The sequence below is a fragment of the Mustela erminea genome, chromosome 20 (genome assembly GCF_009829155.1).
Source record: "Mustela erminea isolate mMusErm1 chromosome 20, mMusErm1.Pri, whole genome shotgun sequence".
In the NCBI taxonomy this organism is placed as follows: domain Eukaryota; kingdom Metazoa; phylum Chordata; class Mammalia; order Carnivora; family Mustelidae; genus Mustela; species Mustela erminea.
Window position 1 is genome coordinate 12,200,855 of NC_045633.1, and position 20,793 is coordinate 12,221,647.

Sequence of the window (20,793 nt, forward strand, 5' to 3'; positions counted from 1 at the left end):
TGGAGTGAACGTTACCCTTGCCTCGGAAAGACGCTGCCATGGAAGTACTTCCTGCTTAACTACCTTCTCACCAGGCAGCCCAACAGCTACTGCCTTTCCATGCATTTTTACTGAATCCTCACAACCCTATGGTCGGTAATAGTTACGTCCACCTTACAGCTCCAAGTGGAGCTCAGACTTGTTCAAGGTCACACAGCTGGCTAGAGAAACACCGATTGTGTTATCCGTGACACTTGAGAAGTCCCTGGCCCTTTCACACTTGCTAATTCACCACTTCTCATTAAGGAAGAGCCAACCACAGCAGACAGACAACAGGACAGACCTTGGAACTCCGACCCCAAATGAAGGCCTACTTTTCAATAAGAGGAATAGAAAATCCTTTTTCTAGAATTCCCAAGGAAATTTCCCAATCACCCCCCCCCACCCCCCGTTGATGTTCCTTTAAAGCATGTGCATTTTTCAAATAAGTGTTTGTTCTGCTGGAACCGGTTCAGGCCTAGGGGTCTCTAGTGGCTGGGTGTGCCCACAGAGTCCCTGACACTTGGCTGCTCCTGGAAGTCGCTCTCATCCCCAGCATGTACTTCGTCTCCCAGCACCTGCAGCCGCTGTGGCGTGACTTCTGCCTCTGACGGAGTAAGGGCTCGGCTGCAGTTTCTCACGGAGCTTTAACAGAGATCAGTAAAAAGCACAGAAACCATGACATCAGTGTTAGAAGCCTCTTTATTGGGGTACCTCCCTGGACTCCTTGACTGGTGTAAGAACCAAAGGTCCAGATTAACCATGCCATTGTTTTATTTCCACAATATCTTTTCCCTCCAACTCCTTTGAAATTAAACAGATTTGTTTACAAAGATAGCCTTAACTACATTAACACTTTTCAACCCACAAAGGCCCACTTACTGTTACCTTATAGGGACACACTTTCATGTACTCATCTACCCAGGGTACAAAACCCCCACCATTTTGCCAACAGTTAAAGGAACAGAGAACCCAAAGGTTCTCGAATCACTTTCCACCAAGTCACCAAAAGAAAATCAGCAATATCCAAAACTTTTTAAACCCATAAAAATTTGTTTTCCAAAAACATATTTACTCTACATTGCCATCAATATAATTATACAAGAGCATACAAAGCCCTAGGAAAGAGAAAGTATTTCATTACAAAATATTTGTGATCAAGAAAATATCGCTTGCTTTAAATAATAGGAAAAGTGGCAGAAAAATAAATATGTTTAGAGATGTCCATTTTCACAAGTAACAAAAAAGCTCACAAATAAGGAATGAAGCTAAAATATGCATTGGCTACAAAATTAATCTAGCAGTGTTTGCACACGTGTCATAAAGTGAGGTTGTGTCGACTCCTCTCTCTCTGTTTAGTTATAAAAGTACAAAAAGAGCCTCCCCAGAGGAAGATCTCACTGAGCTGAAATCCACAATACGAAGAGCCAGGAGACAGAAGCCAGAGCTGTGACCTTGGTCTATTGTTGCTAGCGAAACCATCCCACCAGATGACCCAAACCCCCCTTTCCCCGCCCCATTAGCACAGAGAAATTCTCAAAATGACCAACTGATTCTAGTTTAAAAAAAAGAAAAAGAAAAAAGAAATCCAAGTAACATTGCACTAAAAATGAGTAGTTTCCGTTCTAATAGCTCCTGGGAACCCCAGGGTGAAATGTCAGGTGCTGCGTTTTATAAAAGTCCAACCCCACTCTCCATGCATGGGAATTCCATTTCCCCCAAACTCTGTGTTTCTTTTAAATCCATTTTTAAACTCACGAGTGTATGATTTGTCTGCGTCTGTTTCCCTAAATCCTCCATCACTTCTCTCTAGGATTTCATTGGTCTCCAAAGTCCCTGGGGATCTTCTCTGACAGCTCCAGCTTCCAGTATCAGGGACCAGCTCTGGCCCCCTCTGCACCTTCCTCCCGTCCCCCCCCACACCCCACTGAAATCCCAACACACAGATCCAGTTCCCGCTGAGGGGCAACAATGTGTCCAAAGTAAATCATTTTAAAGACACTGAATAGCGTCTACATAGAGCATTTTTTCACTGAAAAGAAATCAGATCAATACAGTCTTGTGACTACGGCTCAGACAAAACCTGTATGAAAAATGCAATTGGTTAAAATGGGCTATTGCCAGTATTAGAAATTTCACAATGATGTCCGAAAGCTGTTAACAGAAATAAAATACACATTGAACAGCCAAGTCCTCAACATTTACCATCAACTCCATTCTAAAATATTGCACATGATATCCAGTCTTTTCCTTGTCTGGAGGGGAGTAAAAAAGAAAAAAACCACGTCCGTTCAGACAGTAGAGTAGGTCTACTTTGCAAGTAAGATGCCTGAGGCATGTCCTCACTCTAGTCCAAACAGGGTGAGCCCTGGTGCTGACGGGCATGACAGGGAGGAATGCCCGTCTCAATCACCAATCCTTGCGATCACAGGGGACTGGTCTGGCAGGTATAACACGGGAGGGGAGCCCACACTGCTCGAGGGACTTCGGAAATGCGCGTCAAAGGAGCTTGGAGTGATCCCAACTTCACCTTTCAAAAAATCATCATCCTCATCTTCCACCACCTCCTGCATAAAGAACAGAGGTTATCAGTAGGAACACCAGGCGGTGTGAAACTTCAAGAGTTCCTCTCAGGAACATGCCACTTCTGGAAAGAGGAAAGTAAAGAAACGTATCTTAATTCTGGAAGCTTCCCCTGATGTGTCCTTTTTCATTACCAACCACCCACACAACTGTCCGTCACACGTTGTAACGACTCATTAGGTGTGATTTTTTTGAACAGATTTTAAGCTCACAGAGGGCAGTGGCACACGTCTTTCTTGCTCAGCGTCCTCACCCTTGTGCCTAACACAGAGTGAATGAGGGAAGGAACGATCCCCCCAACAACCCAAGCTAAATACAAAGAAAAGAGTTTCCAACGACTACTTATGAAAAACGAGACCTAAATAAATTTGAGATTGGTACTTGGTGATGGTGATCACACAAAGATGTGAATTTGCTGAGCTAATTAACCTTCACTTCCCAAAGTTCACTTACCAAGTGTCTAAACATTCATCAAAAACCAAAAAATTCTTTTCGTAAGAAGAATATAACTTGAGTTTGGATTTTTGCAAAGGCGGAATTAATAAAATGTGTTTTTTAAGTGTGACATTGCTGTTGACCATTTGATTGTGGTCTGTAACCACGCTGGAGCTTCCCAGGGTGCTGAGTCACAAATTTACCTGTTTAATGGGTTTCTTCAACTCCTGAAGCTCTTCTGCACTCATGTCTTCCCATATCTGATAAAGAGGATCTATGAATTTCTTCGACCTGTGGACAGAGGTGAATTTCAAATTCACGTTCAATGCCACATTAAAGGTCAGATTTGTCTGGCTCTTCTCTCATAGGATCCACTATCCAAAATAAAAACTACGGCTCAAATAATTGTCGTGCAAAAAAATACGGGATGTCAGTACCGTACATAATGGGGCTCCCAGTCTGTAAAGCTTCATCTACTCAGAAGGCGTATTCAGCTACAGTTTCTCATCTTTTTATTTTCTTTTTTTCTTTTTTCCATCTTTTTATTTTCAAGTGAAATTATTTCTCAACTCTGCCAGGACCGACAATGAGTTAGAATATGTCCAAATGAAAACAAAACTATATTACTCTGGAATTTCATTTTTTTATATTCCTACGGTAAATCTATTGAAGATTAGTCGGGGAAAAAAGACCAATGTGGTGGCTTCAGTCAACCATGCCTTGGGAGACCAGACAATCCTAAATGTGGGGCTGCTAGTGAGAAACTGCACAGCACGCAGAAATCCTGTTTCCTTATACAAACGCCAAGTTCAAGACTGGCCTGGAGGTTTCTCACCATCCCCACCCAGATAAACTACACAGCTGCCGTTCATCCTTGGCAACAGCCGGGAACGTGCTCTCTAAAGGAAGGAACAAGTCACCTGGCAGAAAATTCTGAGCCACAAAAGACCCTTCCCATCCAGGCACCTCTATGCCCAGTCCCTTTCAGGGTGAAACCAACTGGTTTACAGAAAAACAAAAGATAAATGAGAAACCTCTGGTGTCAATCTGGGGTTCTTCCTGAACTATAGGTCTGCACAGCCCTCAGCCTCTAAAAGGTCTTCTCTGCCTTGGGGACCCGAAACACGTGAAGGGGACCCTGAGCCACTGATAAACAGCGGGAGCACCACTTATGACAAAAAAACCCCCAGCAAATACATGTCCCACATACAGTCCCCCCACCCCCCATCCAGTCGCAGGCTAAGAGTCCTACCTCTTAAGCACACAAGGATCGAAGGGGAAGAAGGTGTCAAGCGGGTTCGTGCAGGTCTGCACCGAGTCCCCGCCCGCCGTGTTTCGAATGACCGGCAACATCTGGCGATTGTTCCTTTCGATGATGGTGTAGCAGAAGACCAGCTGGTACTTACTGTGGAACAGAGCCGAGACATGAGTTAACCTTGCGGCTAAGTCTGCACGGAGGTGCCTGTCTGTGTGACAACCAGGCTGACCACAAAGATGCTGTCACAAAGAACACGTCCAAGGAAAAAAAACACGTAAAAAAGGAAGCGATGCTTTTAGGGGGCAGCTTACAGGCCTGCTGCCTACACACCTGCCCAGGAGCAGGAAGGTGTGGCCATCGCTCTACACCACCAGCAAGCTTAGGATACGCACGACTCACTAAAAATCAGTGTTTGAGGGAGGACTCTTACGGTTTGCAAGATGCTGCTAACTAAGTGACGCCTGCGACCTGTAAGAGAATGAGGCTGGCGGAAAGGGGGTGCTCCGAGGACAGTGGTCGCTGAGGGACAGGCCTGGCCACTGGGGTGAGGGCTCCACCGGACACGCCTATAACGAGGAACCTAAGCTGCCGCCCCCAATTCTCAAAATGTAATGGCCTAAATCCCAACAAACAATTGATTAAAAACAAATGGACAGAGTAAGACTTAGCAGATCAAATCAAATGCAAGTTATGGGTCCACAGGAATCCCCATCCCGTTAGGGAAGCGGAACAGCAGCCACAGGCCGCCGCATCAGTTTGACAGAGACCTCTGGGCCCAGCTCTTGCTCTCGGCCTCACTCCGGACCCCAGACCCACAGCGGGCTCCCCGCCATGAACAGTCTAGCGGCTCCTGCCTCTGCTGCTCTTCGTCAGCCGCCTGCTCTCCCCCACACTGTGCTGGGACCCTTCACACCGCCCCCTGCCGTACTCCTGCTCGTCGTCTGTTCCTTTCCTTGATCCCGTTATCATTTCTGAAATCCCAGGAGACAGAACACCTCGAACTACAAGCCCAGCAGAGGAAAACTAAGATTACTGAATAAGAGCAGCAGGTGGTCTAAGGGACTAAGGGATGAAGAATTATCTTCGTCTTCTAACAGAACAGACCCTTACGCGTTGAAGATTCTAAGCTATGATCCTACCCTGAACACCCGGATCAAGGGCTCAAAGTCCCCAACTCATTGTGTACCCAGAGCAGAATCACCCGGGGAATAATGCTAGACCGCCTGCGTTCGCGTACCGGCTCGGCCCTCGGGGAGCCCCTTCTCACAGGTCGGCCCAGGGTGCCACCATCCCGGACTGAATCAGGACTCAGCACTACCACCGGGACTGGGAGGTCGCAGGAGTCCTGCGTGATGCGCCTCCAGGTGCGCGGGGAACCAGGCCCCGCCGCGCAGGGCCGGACAGGACAGACGCTCGCCAGACGCTCTCCGGCCGCTGCGTACCCCTCCCGCGGCCGGTCTCTGTGTATTACCCTGAGAAACACCTTCAGTCTGCACCTCTCCGCTTCCTAGTTGCCTTACCCATTTCTAAGCGCTGAGGCCTCCGCTTAATTATCATCTCTGAACACAAAGCACTAGCAACTTCCCATAGTATCGAAGCATAAAAACAAAAGCTTAACGACAATGCTTCCTAAAATGATGGGGTTACAGGTTTTTGTTTTATAGTGACTAATTTTACTAATTTCACAGAAATGTAGTGGAACTGTACAATACTGATACTAACATAAACTTATTTTTAAGTAATTTCCACCCATAAAGTGTAAGTAACTTACCTCGTGATTGCAGCAAAAAAGTTCACTACGGAAGGGAGACAAATCTTCAGGGGATTTAGCTGACTCATCACTATACGTTCAAAATTTAGACTTTGAAGGTATCTCAAACCTTTGATTAAAAAACAACACATTTGTTAAAATGTACAAACTTAACAGTCGAAATACCTCGAAGCAGCACGGAGTACTTCACACACGAGAAGTATTTCTCACAAAGTCACTTACAGAAACGGTTCAAGTAGGTGAGAGCCACGCAGTCACACACACAGAGCCTGGAGAAAGTCACCAGGCCAAACCACACCCACTTGTGACTAACTCAACTTTTTTTTTTTAAGATTTTATTTATTTATTTGACAGACAAAGATCACAAGTAGGCAGAGAGGCAGGCAGAGAGACAGGAGGGGAGGGGGAAGCAGGCTCCCCGCTGAGCAGAGAGTCCGATGCGGGGCTCAATCCCAGGACCCTGAGATCATGACCTGAGCGGAAGGCAGAGGCTTCAACCCAATGAGCCACCCAGGCGCCCCTAAGTCAACTTTTCTAAAGAAAACAGTGTATTCGTTCAAAAACCTGGAAGTAAGTGCACATCCCTAGTGGGCTATAAACTTCTGTGACAATTTGGAATTTAGGTATTTGTAAACTCAGGATATTCTGAGTTTGTAGAGGAAAAAAAAACCATGTGATCTGATCTCAGTTAATCACGGAGTCAGTATGGAGCTAAGGCAACAAGTGCGCTCTCTACTCCCGAGAGGTAATGACCATGATCTGGTGTTCCTCCTTCCCGATTTCGTCAGACAGACATGTACGCCAATCTGATGAGAGCAAGCCAACAGCAGGACCTGCTGCACACCTGAAATTACCAGTGAAGCTGAGCAAGTTATTCCTGTGTGTGATAGCTGTTTTTATGCTTACAAGGAAACTATGGAGGTAGAAGTAAAAGTTAGACACCACTCTCCTAGAACAGATACATAGAATTCTCTCCTGTTAGTAAAAGATACCTTGCAAGCAAACCAACTTATGCTTAAGTAAATTTTTTTTAGATAATTCTTTAATGTATTTCTTTAAATTTTATTTAAGTAATCTCTACACCCAACATGGGGCTCAAACTCACAACCCTGAGATCAAGAGTCACACAGTCTTCTGACTGAGCCAGTCAAGTGCCCCATCTTTGATGAATATTCTGATAAAACTAAAAATGGGATACTGTCATGGCTTACAAGAACATGCTCTTTAACCAAGTCTTAACCATTTATTTATACCCCAAAAAGCAGATACTTTGCTTAAGTAGGGAGGGCTAAAACCTTGTCCTATTCCTAGTTTATATAACTAGCTGTAACCTTTCGAGAAGTAACAGAATATGAGTAAACAATGCAATGTAACACACACAAGTTTCAGTTCAGAGCTGTGGTTCTCAACTCTCAAGGCAGCTGTGCCCCCAAGAGGACTTGTAGCAGTGTCTGGAGAGTTTTAGTGGTCACAATAGACAATCCGGGCAGCGGTCAGGATTTAGTGGACAGAGGGCGCTAACCATCCTAACATGCCCACAACAGCCCCCACAACAACCAGAGACCCAGCCCGGAATGTCAGATTTTGAGGTTTAGAGGAAACAGCCTATTAAACCATTTGAGTTATTCATGCAAGTAAAAAAACCATTTAAATGGACTTAACTGGTACTGTTCTTGTCACTCTAACCTGACAAACAAAATGCAACCCTTAGAAATTAGCAAAACTGCAAACTGGGAGGTTAACAGTTAAGCCCCTAAACAAAGCAGCCTGACTGTTATGACCCTGAGCTTCAGAATCATATTCATCTAATCCTGCCAATCAATATCCTGCGTCTGCATAGAGTCCCCCTGGGAGCGGGGAACGATGCCCGCCCTCCCCAGGCCGACACAAGGACCAGCAGAAAGCCCTCACAGCTCACAATCAGCCTAGACGTCACCCTCTAAAACAGAGGTGCTCCACCGCCAAGCCATTCTCTGATCAATAGGGGCCTTACGGCTTTAGGGGTCTAAAGGCTGCTTGAAATTATGTGTCAAAGTTTGAGTGCATGGGCAGTATTCTGACTCCACAGTTTTCATCAAATTCTCAAAAAAGAAACAACCCCCCCTTTCTCAAGACTGCCAGTATTCCAGAACAATCCAGCTCACCCCCATCAACCCCACACCACTGACCTTCTTTCAGGTTTCCACTTAAAAGCTGCTTGTGTCTAAAAACAAAAGTGTAGAACACAGCTTGGCAGGCCGAATAAAATGGTCCGTGGAGAGCAACATCACAAAATGCCTTTGCTCCTGAGTCCTGGTTATTAAGGTATCTGTGCAGCCAGTTAAGCAAAAGATCCAGGCACGATTTTACGGTACTAGGGACAAGAAAAACCCAAGTCAACTTCACTTGCTTCACACAAAACCAAGAGTGACGTAAAAACACACAGCTGCCTCACTACATGCAAAGAACAGTCAGTCTGCAGGCTTCTTCGTCTATTCCCTGTGGGCACAGAGAAGCAGCAAACAAAAGAAGGAAATGGATGGGTGGCAGGAAGATAGCTTTTCAATTCTCAAGTAGAACTTGCGACCTTCTAGCAAGAACAGGCCCCTAAAGCTGCCCGCGGCCCGAGGGATGGACCGTGTCTCCTTATTGACTCTGAAGGACTCCTCCGATGGCCTCCCTGCCCTCTCAGAGCAATACGGCCGCAGGAAAGGGCACACTTAGCAACATCCTACAAGGAAGAGACTGTGTGTGACTGACTTCGCCCTTCCTTATAGGGTTCTGATGAAGTCCTGTGGCCTACAATGTAGGGTAGAGTGGACAGAGGGCTATCGGTTGTCAGGGACTGGCCCAAATACATCACTGGAAGAAGAAGGCCCAGAGCTGGCCTCCTAAACAGATCTTTCTATTACCTTTAAAAGAGTTTTTTCTTCAGCTTTAAGATACAACTGATTCGGAATGCAAATGAAAAATGACAAACCTATAAAAAGAATCAAAACAGTATACAAACACTGTACAATATCCATGAAGACAAATGGGGCTTCATGTTCAAGTGTGACTATGCAAAACAGAGGACAGAAGCTTTCCATATGAGGCTTTATATGTAAAGGAGACATTTTATTCTGAAATTGCCTTTTGGAAATGTAAACGTCTTACGCAGAATGGGGGAATAGATTTTTTCACTTTAAAGGCAGACAAAAATTAGAGCAGGTATTTCTCTGACTTAAAACAATGCTATAATCTTTTTAAAGCATGACATGAAAAAGCACTTGGAAAATTAGGTTACTTACATAAGAGGAATAAATTTAGCTCTTGCCAAAAAGCTTCCAATATAATTTCCAGCAGCTTGCCTGATGATGGCAGGATTATTTGGATCCTGCAATTTTTTCCAGAGATGTTCCAAAAATGCTTCTGCGAATCCCTATAAAAAGAGAAGGTATTGCTCTAATCTTTTTTAATGCTGAAGAAATCTCTGGCTATCGGAATCCTAAGACTGTCCACAACCATAGAGGACAGTGCTAGTGTATCTGTCATACTGCTAGATAAAGAATATATGCAGTTCTCATGGTTCTTAATTTTACAACATTCTGAGAGAATAGTATTAAAAACTAAAGGTGTTCCCCAGCCTTAAAAAAGTTTCCCACACAAGCTGAAATTTAGATACAACCCTACAGATTTCACAGGCTCAGTGACAGGGCCTTGGAATCTGCAACTGATCCCGCCATTTGGCCAGAAATGGAAAGCAGGGACAAGCCACACTCGCAGGGGAACCGTGCAGCAGGGCTGTCACAGTGCCAAGCCCTCTCCCAGTCTCTGACCACAGGTACTGACCTTACCCAGAAACACAGACACAGATTCAAGGACAGTGTTTGACTAATGATGCTCATCGCAGGAAAAAGACTAAAGCTTTTTTTTTAAACAAAAGGCACAAACTCCAACTTCTCCCCAAATAGCTATATTCAAAAGCTTCGGGGCACACATACTTCGGGGCAAAGAATTTAACCTTCTTATCCATGCCCAGTACTCTCCTGACACTTCTAGAAAGCTACAAAACAGTGGCAAAGGAACAGTTGTCCATATTTCCTCCCCCCCCCAAACAGAAAGCCAATGCCTAAAGTTTTAAAACTCTGGATTTAGAAGTTGTTCGGGGCTCGTTAGGATCAACTGAGAGAATGAGGAGAGAAAGTTACAGATCCACGGGATTTTAATACCCGGGGCTGGAAGGACAGGGAAGGGCACCACCTAGTGGGGCAAACGCAGAATGCCACTTTCGGAGCACCTGGCCTAGGAAGAGCTATCATTAGAGGCATCAGAAAAGTGAGCTTCAGAAAAAAAAAGGCTCACCTCCTGTGTCCTTTCCCAACTCCCCCCACCCCCACCCCAGTTTTTAAGGGAAAATCATTGGCAAGAATAAAATAAGTAAGACCATGCTGAGAGTACTCACCAGTTTAAAACTGCAGAGGTAAAACATGAAAAACTGTACATGGCAGGAGGCGTGGGTGGGCAACAGGAGTTTGTCGAAGATGGTTATGAGATCTCGATACAGATCCTTTGTTCTGTTGGTATCTACCTTGCCTAAAGAGACAGTTTCACATTTCAGCCTTACACATCATTTTTAAGCTGCCACTTTCGTTTACCAAATTTCTAAAAATAAGATACCAGTAAGAAACATCATCCACTAAGCTATGTTTGTAACAAAATGCCATTTTTATTTTGCACAGATTTTCCTTCATAACTATACTAATCCGGCACCGACAATGAAGCAGGCCCTCCCCTCACACACCGCTGTGATGCCATAAATAGGAAGCCCTTTTAAAGGGCAATTTTACTACTTATGTAGCAGAACCCTTTGATCCACTAATTCTACTGCCAGAAATTGATCACGGGCGCATTACCAGACACACACACACACACACACAAACACAGGATATTCATCACACATTTATAATAGCAAAAAAATGATGGGGGAAGGTGCCTGGGTGGCTCAGTCGGTGAAGTGTCTGCCTTTGGCTTAGGTCATGATCCTAGAATCCTGGGACCGAGCCCTGCATCAGGCTCCCTGCTCAGAAGGGAGCCTGCTTCTCCTCCCTCTGCCCTTCCCCCTCACCTCACTTGCTCACTCTCTCTTTCCAGTAAGTAAAATCTTTCAAAAAAAAAAAAAAGAGGGGGGAGGGAGAAAAAAAATAAGAGACCAGTTAAATCCACACAATCAACAGGAGCCTAGAAGGATAGTGAATGATCAGAGAAAATGTTCACAGCAGGGGGAAAAGGGCAGATTATGAATCACTGTGTGCAGCACGAGCCCCAAACCCAGTGAAAAACACACTCCTAAATATCCACATGCTAACATAAAAGAAAAACATAGATCAAAATGCTAATAATGGTTCTCTGAATAGTACAAACACAGACATTTAAATTGTCTTTTTTAATCCTTTCCTAGAGTTCGCAAATTTTCTCTCAACTATATAATAACCACAAAAAAATTAAAATAATAATACAGTCAACTCAGATTCCAGTCTTATAAATTATTCTGAGTGGCCAACTATCATTCTCAAATCTTCACAATGCGAACAGAAGAATCCTGTTTCCATGGCAAAGCCTCCAGATGCACAAAGTTCCAGGATGGCAAGAAGTGCCCTGAAGTGTTCACAGCACAACACAGCACTACACCCCCAAACTCCATCCCTAGCACCAACCCTGTATTGACGTGCGCTACTCCTAGACGTCCTGAACAACTCGAGTGTGTTTTGATCTCCACCTAAAACTGACCAAACTCCGGAATCATCCCCAACTACGACAGTCAGTGAAACCATCAGGGGCTTTGAAGACAAATTCAGCTGAGCCCGAATCTGGTCCCAACATTCTCCAGCTGTGTCACACCGGCAGTCACGGGGTCTCCCTCGGCCCTCCTTTCCTCGTACTTGAAACGGTGATTTGTACAGGACCTCTAGGAGGACTCGGTCACATATGAGAAACACCCAGCACACAGCCGGGGCGCTGCTGAGTTCACTTGCGGCTACTGTGACGAGTGCGGGTCATTACCATCTACGAAGCAGACGTCCTTGAGGTAGGACAGCAGCAGAGACAGCAGGATGTCCAGGCGCTCGGCTACAGGATGCACCATGTGATCGAGCCCTTGAGGGTCAGCCTTGGCGTCACGTTCAGTGTCTTCGTCCTCATCCTTTGAAGATAAGGGACAAACTGACATTAAAAACTGGGGTAAAAGGGGTAAGAGGGAAAATTCTCAGTGCTGATTATTTCCTTTGAAAGATAAAACAAAGAGAAGACACAGGCCCCCGCCCTAGGCAGAGGCTCCCCACCAAAGGTGTGACCCGGAACCCCTAATGGCATTCTAAAGATTCCGAGCCCAGCCGGAGAATCATGGGGATGGCCCACCCGGCACAAGGCCATGTGAGCACCACAGCTTTCCTGGGACCCACTGTGCTGGGCCCTGCTGGTGCCAGGTCTCTTCCCCCAGGACAGGGCACCCGTGCCCCAGCTGCTGGGAGCACCAGTTCTCCGGAGAACAGCCTTGCACTCCTTCCTCTCCTCCCCAGCTGAAGTGCCCAGCTGACAAGGGGTCACGGGAGTCTGTCTCCCTGACTTCAAGCTGGGACCCACATGAGATCTGGGGTCATCATGCTGCAGCTGTTTTCCTACTGGGAGCAAACTCTCGCTTAGTTCCCTCCCCTGCTCTTTCCTGCTTCTTCACGCCCTTTGTCCCTAGTGACCTAAATGCCCCTCTCAAGCCCTCCTCCTCCAGTAAGCCTGGCCCCAGGCAGAGAAGTACTGCATTAAGGCCTAAGACTTATAAAACAGAGAAATCACACTGGTATGCTTTCCTATGTATCACTCCTTCACAAACTATATGTGGTTTACAAAACAAAAGACAAAAAAACAGAACAACAGAAAACACAAACTAAGAACAAAAATGAAACCTACTTCACCACTCCCACATTCAAAGCCCTGGAAGTAACCGAAGTCGGCTGGACAGGAAGCAACCTGACGGCAGCCGTTCACTTCAACCTCACTTCCAAGTCTGCCAAACAACTGTTTTAACCTAAAGCCTTGGAGAAGATGGGGGGCCGTCAGCCACCCCCACCCACCCTGGGGGACACTGACCATATTGAAGAGTCCTTCGGTGGCATCTGGCCCACTGCCAGTCTGAACGGCTGCTTCTTCAGCATCCTCGATATCCTGCCGGGATGCATTCACCTACATTATAACAAAGGGGGAAAAATGATGGCAGTGAAAATACAACTATTTCGGGGGTGCCTGGGGGGTTCAGTCAGTTAGGTGTCTGCTTTCAGCTCACGTCATGATCCCAGGTCTTGGGACAGGGCTTCCTACTCAACAGGGAACCTGCTTCTCCCTCTCCCTCTCCCTCTCCCCTTAACCCCCTACCCCGCTCCCATGCTTGCTCTCTCTCATGCTCTCAAATAGTTATCTTAAAAAATAAAATAAAGTAAAATAAAAAATACAATGACTTTGGGGTGCCTGGATGGTTCAGTCGGTTAAGCATCTAACTCTCGGTTTTGGCTTAGGGTGTGATCTCAGGGTTGTGCGATCGAGCCCCACAGTGGTCTCTGTGCTCAGTGTGGAGCCTGCATGAGAGTCTCTCTCCCTCCCTCTGCACCCTGCCCCCCCCCCAACTTGCTCCCTCTCTTCCTTTAAAAAAAAAAATACAAGTACTTTATTTACTGGAAATTTATCTGCTATACATACTTAAAAGAAAAAAAAAGGAGAAAGATTTTATTTCCTTATTTGACAGAGAGATAGACCACACAAGTAGGCAGAGCAGCAGGCAGAGGAAGAGGGAGAAGACATGAGGCTCAATCCCAGGACCCCGAGAAGGCAGACGCTTCACGGACTGAGCCGCCCAGGCGCCCCTCACATTACATACTTTAATGGAGTCCACAGGAGCACCCCTTCTGATACTGTGACTCAATATACAATTATGGTGCAAACCTATAAACTGGCCCGGGTCACAAAGGAATTTACGAGACTACAAATCAAACCCTTTCACTACACACTTCCATAAAATCATTACGAAATGCAGTGTGCTGGTCTAAATCAGCTTCCACAAACCCAACATGCATCCCAACTCTTACATGTTGTACAAGAAGCATATCATCCGTCAGCTGAGCAGAAGAATGACAAAATGCAAGTCAACCTGAATTACTGAATAGTCACTTTGGTATATGGTCCTTCAGACACCTTGTTCCACACAACATTCAAATCCTGCCTTTTTTCTCTCTCTGCACGACCTCTTTCTAAATGTGCTCTCCACCGCTGCCCAGTACGACCCATGGGAAGACTCTACAGGTGGCACAGGCAGCAGGCCAGACAGCTTTCCTCCCAGTGAGCCGCGCACCAGCCTGCCCAGCCTCCTCCAGCTCCCCCCAGGCTGCTGCACTGCGGCCTCATCCCGCCACAGTACCAGGGCTCTCCTCCCTCACTCCCACTCTGCCGGCCACAAACAGCCCAGCTCCACCCCCTCCTACACCCTCCCCAAGGCCTCCAACAGCACCACTCGACAACCACACACACTGCCCCCCCCGAAACGCAGCTTCCCCCTCCAGGGACAAGGCAACAGACTCCCTAATCACCAACTCCAAGGACTTAGGCTCTGTTCAGCCTTCTTAAAAACATCAACAGTAGCTCACACCACTGACTAAACCCTTCCTCCTCCCAGATCCCCTGCAGGTGTCTGCCCTGGCCTTCCCTCCCCCTCGGCACACTTCCTGTCTCCCACGTCACCAGCACCACAGCACAGTGAGCCCCAGCCCCTCCCCACCGCTATCACTCCGTCTGGTGCCCAGCTGCCCCCCAATCCATCCACAACGGACTCTTCCTCTCCCAACCTCCTCCTGACTTCTAACTGCTAACACCAACTCTACTCCCCGGGGAGCAAGCGCTCTCTTACCCTCTACTGCCCCACTTCCAACCCAGTTGCAAGGACCAGTTCGCCCTTTCTCCCCTGTCACTAGCATCCATGACTTTCCTTCATTCCCACTGCACCCCACTGCAGGCCTCTTTAAAAAAGGGTCTAAGATGGGGCGCCAGGATGGCTCAGTGGGTTAAAGCTTCTGCCGTCAGCTCAGGTCATGATCCCAAGGTCCTAGGATCGAGCCCCACATCGGGCTCTCTGCTTAGCAGGGAGCCTGCTTCCCTTCCTGTCTGGCTCTCTGCCTACCTGTGATTTCTGTCAAATAAATAAATAAAATCTTAAAAAAAAAAAAAGGTCTAAGAATTCAACATCGCTTCCTTAGGAACGCCTTCCTCACCCCTTCGCACGGTATCGGGTTTACCAGCACATAACGACCATGTGATCCAGTCACAGCATTTACCACGACTGGACTTTCACATGGCTGTGACCATCTAATGCCTTGTTTCCCGACCAGGAGAGATGGGGCCATCTCTATAACCCAGCACATCCACCAAGCTCCAGAAATGTTCAAAGAAATCAAAGGTGGAAATATGGATTCTTCTCCATCATTGCTACTACTGTTTCATGTACTATGACTACGTATTTAATAAATGAAAATCAATGAGAAAAACCGATTATCAAATACTTACATCCAACTTGAGTAGCTTCTCAATCACAAGCTCCAGAATTTCATGCCTCAAGGTTGGGAAATACACACTAATCCTTAGTAAGTTATGAACATAACATTCCTAAAACATAAAAAGACAAAACGCTTCAACAGAGGGTATTTCATAATGACATAAGAAAACATTAATTACACAATCTTTAATTTCAATTAAACAGAAAAAAACAGACTATTCAGCAACACAGAAACTATACAGTTCCTCCATCGTTCAGTCTAATTAATCTAATTACCCCCCAGTAAATTAAATTTGTTTGGGGAGGGTGATTTTATTAAGATTTTATTTTTCAGTAATCTCTACACCCAATGTGGAGCTCACACTCACAGCCTCAAGAGCTGCACGCTCCACCGGCAAGCCAGCCAAACGCCCCCCACCACACCCCCATTAATTAAATCTGTAATCTATATACCTCTATAGCATTTTTAAAAACAGGTTTGTTGAGATATACGTCATTCATCTACAGCGTATAATTCAACAGTATCCAGTATATTCAGAGTTGTACAACTGTCGCCACAACTGATTTATAGCCTTTTCATCACCTAAAACGGTCAGGGCATTTTTGGGTAGTGTACGTCCTCCCAAGCCCTAGGGAACCACTGACTGACTTTCTGTCTAACGATCTGCCTATTCTAGACCTGCCATGGAAGTGGAATCTTCTGCTATGTGACGTTTTAGCATGTTTTCAAGATTCACTCACTTCGTAGCCACTCTGCTTTATTGCCCAATAATACCCACTGTATACATGTAACACATTTTGTTGATGCACTGACCCATGAGTATTTGGTTGTTCCCATGTTCTGGCTATCAGAGATAATGCTGCTTCTGAATAATCTTGTAAAGTGCGTGTAGACGTGTATTTTCTGCTGGTTAGACACCTAGCAGTGGCAATGCTAAGTCATATGGCAATTCTCTGTTCAACCTTTCTGAGGGACGGTCTAGAGGCCTTCCCAAAGCACTTCCAGCACCAACCATTCCCCACTCTCACCAGCAAGGGAACAAGGGAAGGTTCTCACCAGCAAGGGAACAAGGGAAGGTTCTGACTTCTCCACATCCTCACCACTACTTGTTACTGTCTGTCCCTCTAAGTACAGCCATCCCAGGGGCTGTGAAGTGAAACCTTGTTATGGTTTCGTCTTGCCTTTTCCTGATGGCTAGCGATGTTGACCTTTTTTCTTTTGCGCATTGACCATAAGCATTATCAATTCTGGACAAATATCTGCTCAGGTCATGTGCCCATTTTTTGAGTTATTTGCCTTTGTATTATCAAGACATTGGAAGAGTGCTTCGTATATTCTAGATTACTCCTTTATCCACTATACGACTCGCAAGGTTTGAGCGGTCTTACACTCTCTGGAAGGGGTCCTGAAGCAGAGCTGACTAGCTGTAAGGAAGTCGAATTGGTCTGGTTTTCTGTGGCTCTCGTGTTTTGGGCATCCTATCTGGAAACTGTTGCCTAATTCCAGGTCACAAAAGTCCTCATCTATGTGTTCTTACTAAGAGCCCTTATTTTAGCTTACATTTAGGTCTTTCATCCACTTTGAGGTCATTTTTATTTAACATGTAGGGGGGCCCTGCTTCATTCTTTCATGTAGACTTCCGCTTGTCCCACAACCACTTGTGGAAAAGACTTGTTTGCCCCATTAAATTATCTTGTACTACTGGCTTTTGTATATTGATCTTATATTCTTTTTTTTTTTTTTTAAGATTTTTATTTATTTATTTGACAGAGATCACAAGTAGGCAGAGAGGCAGGCAGAGAAAAGAGAGGAAGGGAAGCAGGCTCCCTGCTGAGCAGAGAGCCTGATGCGGGGCTCGACCCCAAGACCCTGGAACCATGACCCAAGCCGAAGGCAGAGGCTTTAACCCACTGAGCCACCCGGGCGCCCCAATCTTGTATTCTATAACCAGGTTGAACTCATCTTAGTTCTAATAGTGCTTTGAGAATTCCTCAGGATTTTTCTAAATGCAGGATCATGTCATCTGTAAATAGAGGCATTTTTACTTCTTCCTTTCCAATCTGGGTTTCTTTTCCTTTTCCTGTGTGCCCTTGTTAGAATCTCTAGTACAATACTAAACAAAAGTGGCAAAAGCACTTTGTTCTGTTCCTTATCTTAGGGGAAAGTTCTCACTCTTTCACCATTGAGAGGGATGTTACCTGTTGAAAAAGCTGCCTTCTATTCTTGTCATGAAAGGGTTTTGGTGTTCCTCAAATACTTTTGTGAATCTACTGAAATAATCACGTGGTTCCTGCCATCTATTCTACTGACATGGTGTGTTTTATTAACTGATTTTAACAGGTATTAAACGAACCATGCATTCCCAGCATAAATTTCACTTGGTCATAGTCCATTAACTCTTTATGTTGCTAAATGCCATTTTCTAGTGGATTGTTGAGTATTTTTACATCAATAGTCATAAGAGATACAAGATTTATAATATGCCACTTGAAACAGACTATCACAAACATTAGCAAACCTTATTAACTCTGTATTTAATACACATAATACCTTACTTAGAAAAAAAAAAGCATGCTTAGTAGGAAACCACTATTCATTAGTCATTACTGAAAACCACAGGTCATCTAAATATTACACAAAACTTGGGAAAAATTCATCCATAGACAGTTCTGCCTTCATGTTCAAATAAGGCTTGTTTACAATTGGTAATGTATAAACTATTACCTTCTAGTAATTTTTATCTATATTATCACTACGCCTATTCAGATATTTCTGAAATGGACTCTTTCCCTGACTTGCATAAGGGAAAAAGAGCCTGGGGATCCTCAGTGAGTTCCTAAGAAAGGAATCTGAGTCAAATTCTTAGTCTTGAGTTTAATCTGGAAGACAACTGCTAAGAAAAAAAAACAACAACATCACCTAAAACTAAATTATAACTTTTCCATTATTTTCCCCATGAAAAGACTTCTTACCAGTGTTCTTTCTGATTTTCGAACAAATGGAAATTTTTCCACCAGTATTGGCATAAGAAACCACGGTGTCCTATTTAAAAAAATTAAAAAATTTAAAGATCAATCCATGTTAACTGGACTTTCTTGGAAGGTGACATTTCCATTCTAAGAGTAAATATGGATGCAGGAAGCAAATGGTCACTAACTACTTCAAATAATCACAACTTGACATAAACACATAGCTTCAGAGAAGATCTACATCAACTTAGCGGGAAACAGCCTCCTATTAACTTTGATATCAATGGCAAATCAAAGGGGGATTCTTTTTCCTACAAAAGCAACAGAGCATCAGTTTAAAATCTAAACGTTTCCCTCTATAGTGCTTTCCCACATATCTTACTTTATTTATTTTTTTTAAAGATTTTATTTATTTATTTGTCAGAGAGAGAGAGAGAGAGAGCGAGCACAGGCAGAGTGGCAGGCAGAGTCAGAGGGAGAGGCGGGCTCCCTGCAGAGCAAGGAGCCCGATGTGGGACTCGATCCCAGGACACTGGGATCATGACCTGAGCCGAAGGCAGCTGCTTAACCAACTGAGCCACCCAGGCATCCCACATATCTTACTTTAAAAAGCAGAGAAAAAGTATCATCTTGAGCATTTTTTTTTTTAAGTTAGCAAATAATAAACTTACAGGGGTGTTGGGAGCCTTGTGCCTAGAAGGGGTTAACCCAATACAGCAACAGTTATTGGGAACCCCTTCAACCGAGGACTTTCACGGGTGGCGAGCTAGAGTGCCACCGTTTTTCCCTGGTGATTGTTATGAGAACACTGTAAGGTTTGGCTTGTTGCCATTGCAGCTGCTGTCTCAAGACTAAGTTAATAAGGCTCCTGTGTTTTGTGAATATTGTGTTATGGCCTAGGTGTCCAAACCATGAAGGTCAAGGCTGTCTGATATCTCTGCATGGCCAGCTACTCTCAGGCCAAAATAGAAACCAGCACCAGATGTACAGGAGGTGATTCCCTTACTGTGCGGTATAAATCAGAACTCTGCAAAATAAACTTGGGCACTATGGGACATCCTCCTTGGTGCTCCTCCTGCCCCCATTTCTTTGTCTCTTAATTTCTTTTCACCATCCTCTTACCCTCACATTCCTGGTCGGTTTGTCGCGCCGGCCGCAACACAGGGGAACTTGAAGTCCACCCTTCCAAAAGAAACCCAAGCTTTTCTTAGAACTGTTAACTTTTTAAAAATGCAAATATGGGGTGCCTGGGTGGCTCAGTTGGTTAAGCAACCAACTCCTGATTTCATCTCAGGGTTGTAGGATGGAGCCCAACGTCAGGCTCCACACTCAGAGGACAGTCTGTGTGAGATTCTTTCCCTCGTCCTCTGTACCTCCCCCTGCTTAGGCTCTCCCTCTCTAAAATAAAATAAATCCTTATAAAAGAATTTTTTTAATATAATCAACATACAAAATTAGAACTGCAATTTTTATTTATATGGAATGACACATGGGTTGTTCACTGAAAATTTTGGGGTATCACATCTTGTTGAAGATAAAAACAAAATTTCAACCACTATACAAAATGTGGAGGAAAATTTGCACAAAAGCTTTAAGAATTTACATAATTTAAATTAAGTCCTTAATTCGGAAATCAATTTTTAAGTAATTTCAATACAGACAATGAAGAGAGAACTAAAATGCCATTTTGTAGAATGTTCTATCACAGGATACAAAAACATGTACCATACAACTTGAGTTTTGATGCTATGAACATAGTAAATGCCCACTAACTGATTACCATTTTCTTGAGACTTAAAGACCATGATCAAAGAAAGAAGCAAAAGGATACTCACGAGGGGACATATCTTGCTATTATTTGCAAGGCTCTGTGACATGTGTCAAAATTGGCAGGAAGATCTACAAGGAGAAAAGTGAGAGTATGAGCATTAAGATAAAACTGAAAACCAAAAAATTATGTGTTTTTTGTTTTTTAGCTAAAAACACCTCCTAACCAAAACTGAGTCATTTATTAGCAAAATATTAAATTTAAGATATTTCTCCAGAACCAACCATCAATGAAGACTAAGTAGATTGATGACATAAGTAATGCGCTAAGGGCAACTGATTACATGTGACTGCTGAATGTAACAAAAAAGAGTCTATCAGAGGTTGTCATTTGTTGCAGTCTAAGCATTAGAATAAATCCTAAAGCTGCCTCTATACTTTATC

General features: G+C 44.6%; 1 protein-coding gene across 2 annotated transcripts in view; it reads right to left on the reverse strand.

Annotated features, from left to right (window-relative positions):
* Positions 1–702: 702 nt before the first annotated feature.
* Positions 703–20,793, reverse strand: part of RRN3 (RRN3 homolog, RNA polymerase I transcription factor) — a 29,963-nt gene continuing 9,872 nt past the window's right edge. For both annotated transcript variants that reach the window (XM_032327781.1, XM_032327780.1), the window contains exons 7-18: positions 20,418–20,481; positions 18,586–18,655; positions 15,624–15,722; positions 13,167–13,259; positions 12,087–12,225; positions 10,489–10,619; positions 9,335–9,465; positions 8,234–8,418; positions 6,066–6,174; positions 4,289–4,441; positions 3,240–3,327; positions 703–2,585 (exon numbers count right to left, since the gene is read on the reverse strand). In XM_032327781.1, the coding sequence (XP_032183672.1) occupies positions 2,424–2,585; positions 3,240–3,327; positions 4,289–4,441; positions 6,066–6,174; positions 8,234–8,418; positions 9,335–9,465; positions 10,489–10,619; positions 12,087–12,225; positions 13,167–13,259; positions 15,624–15,722; positions 18,586–18,655; positions 20,418–20,481 (1,424 nt within the window). In that variant the 3' untranslated portion in view covers positions 703–2,423. The remainder of the gene's footprint in view (positions 2,586–3,239; positions 3,328–4,288; positions 4,442–6,065; positions 6,175–8,233; positions 8,419–9,334; positions 9,466–10,488; positions 10,620–12,086; positions 12,226–13,166; positions 13,260–15,623; positions 15,723–18,585; positions 18,656–20,417; positions 20,482–20,793) is intronic.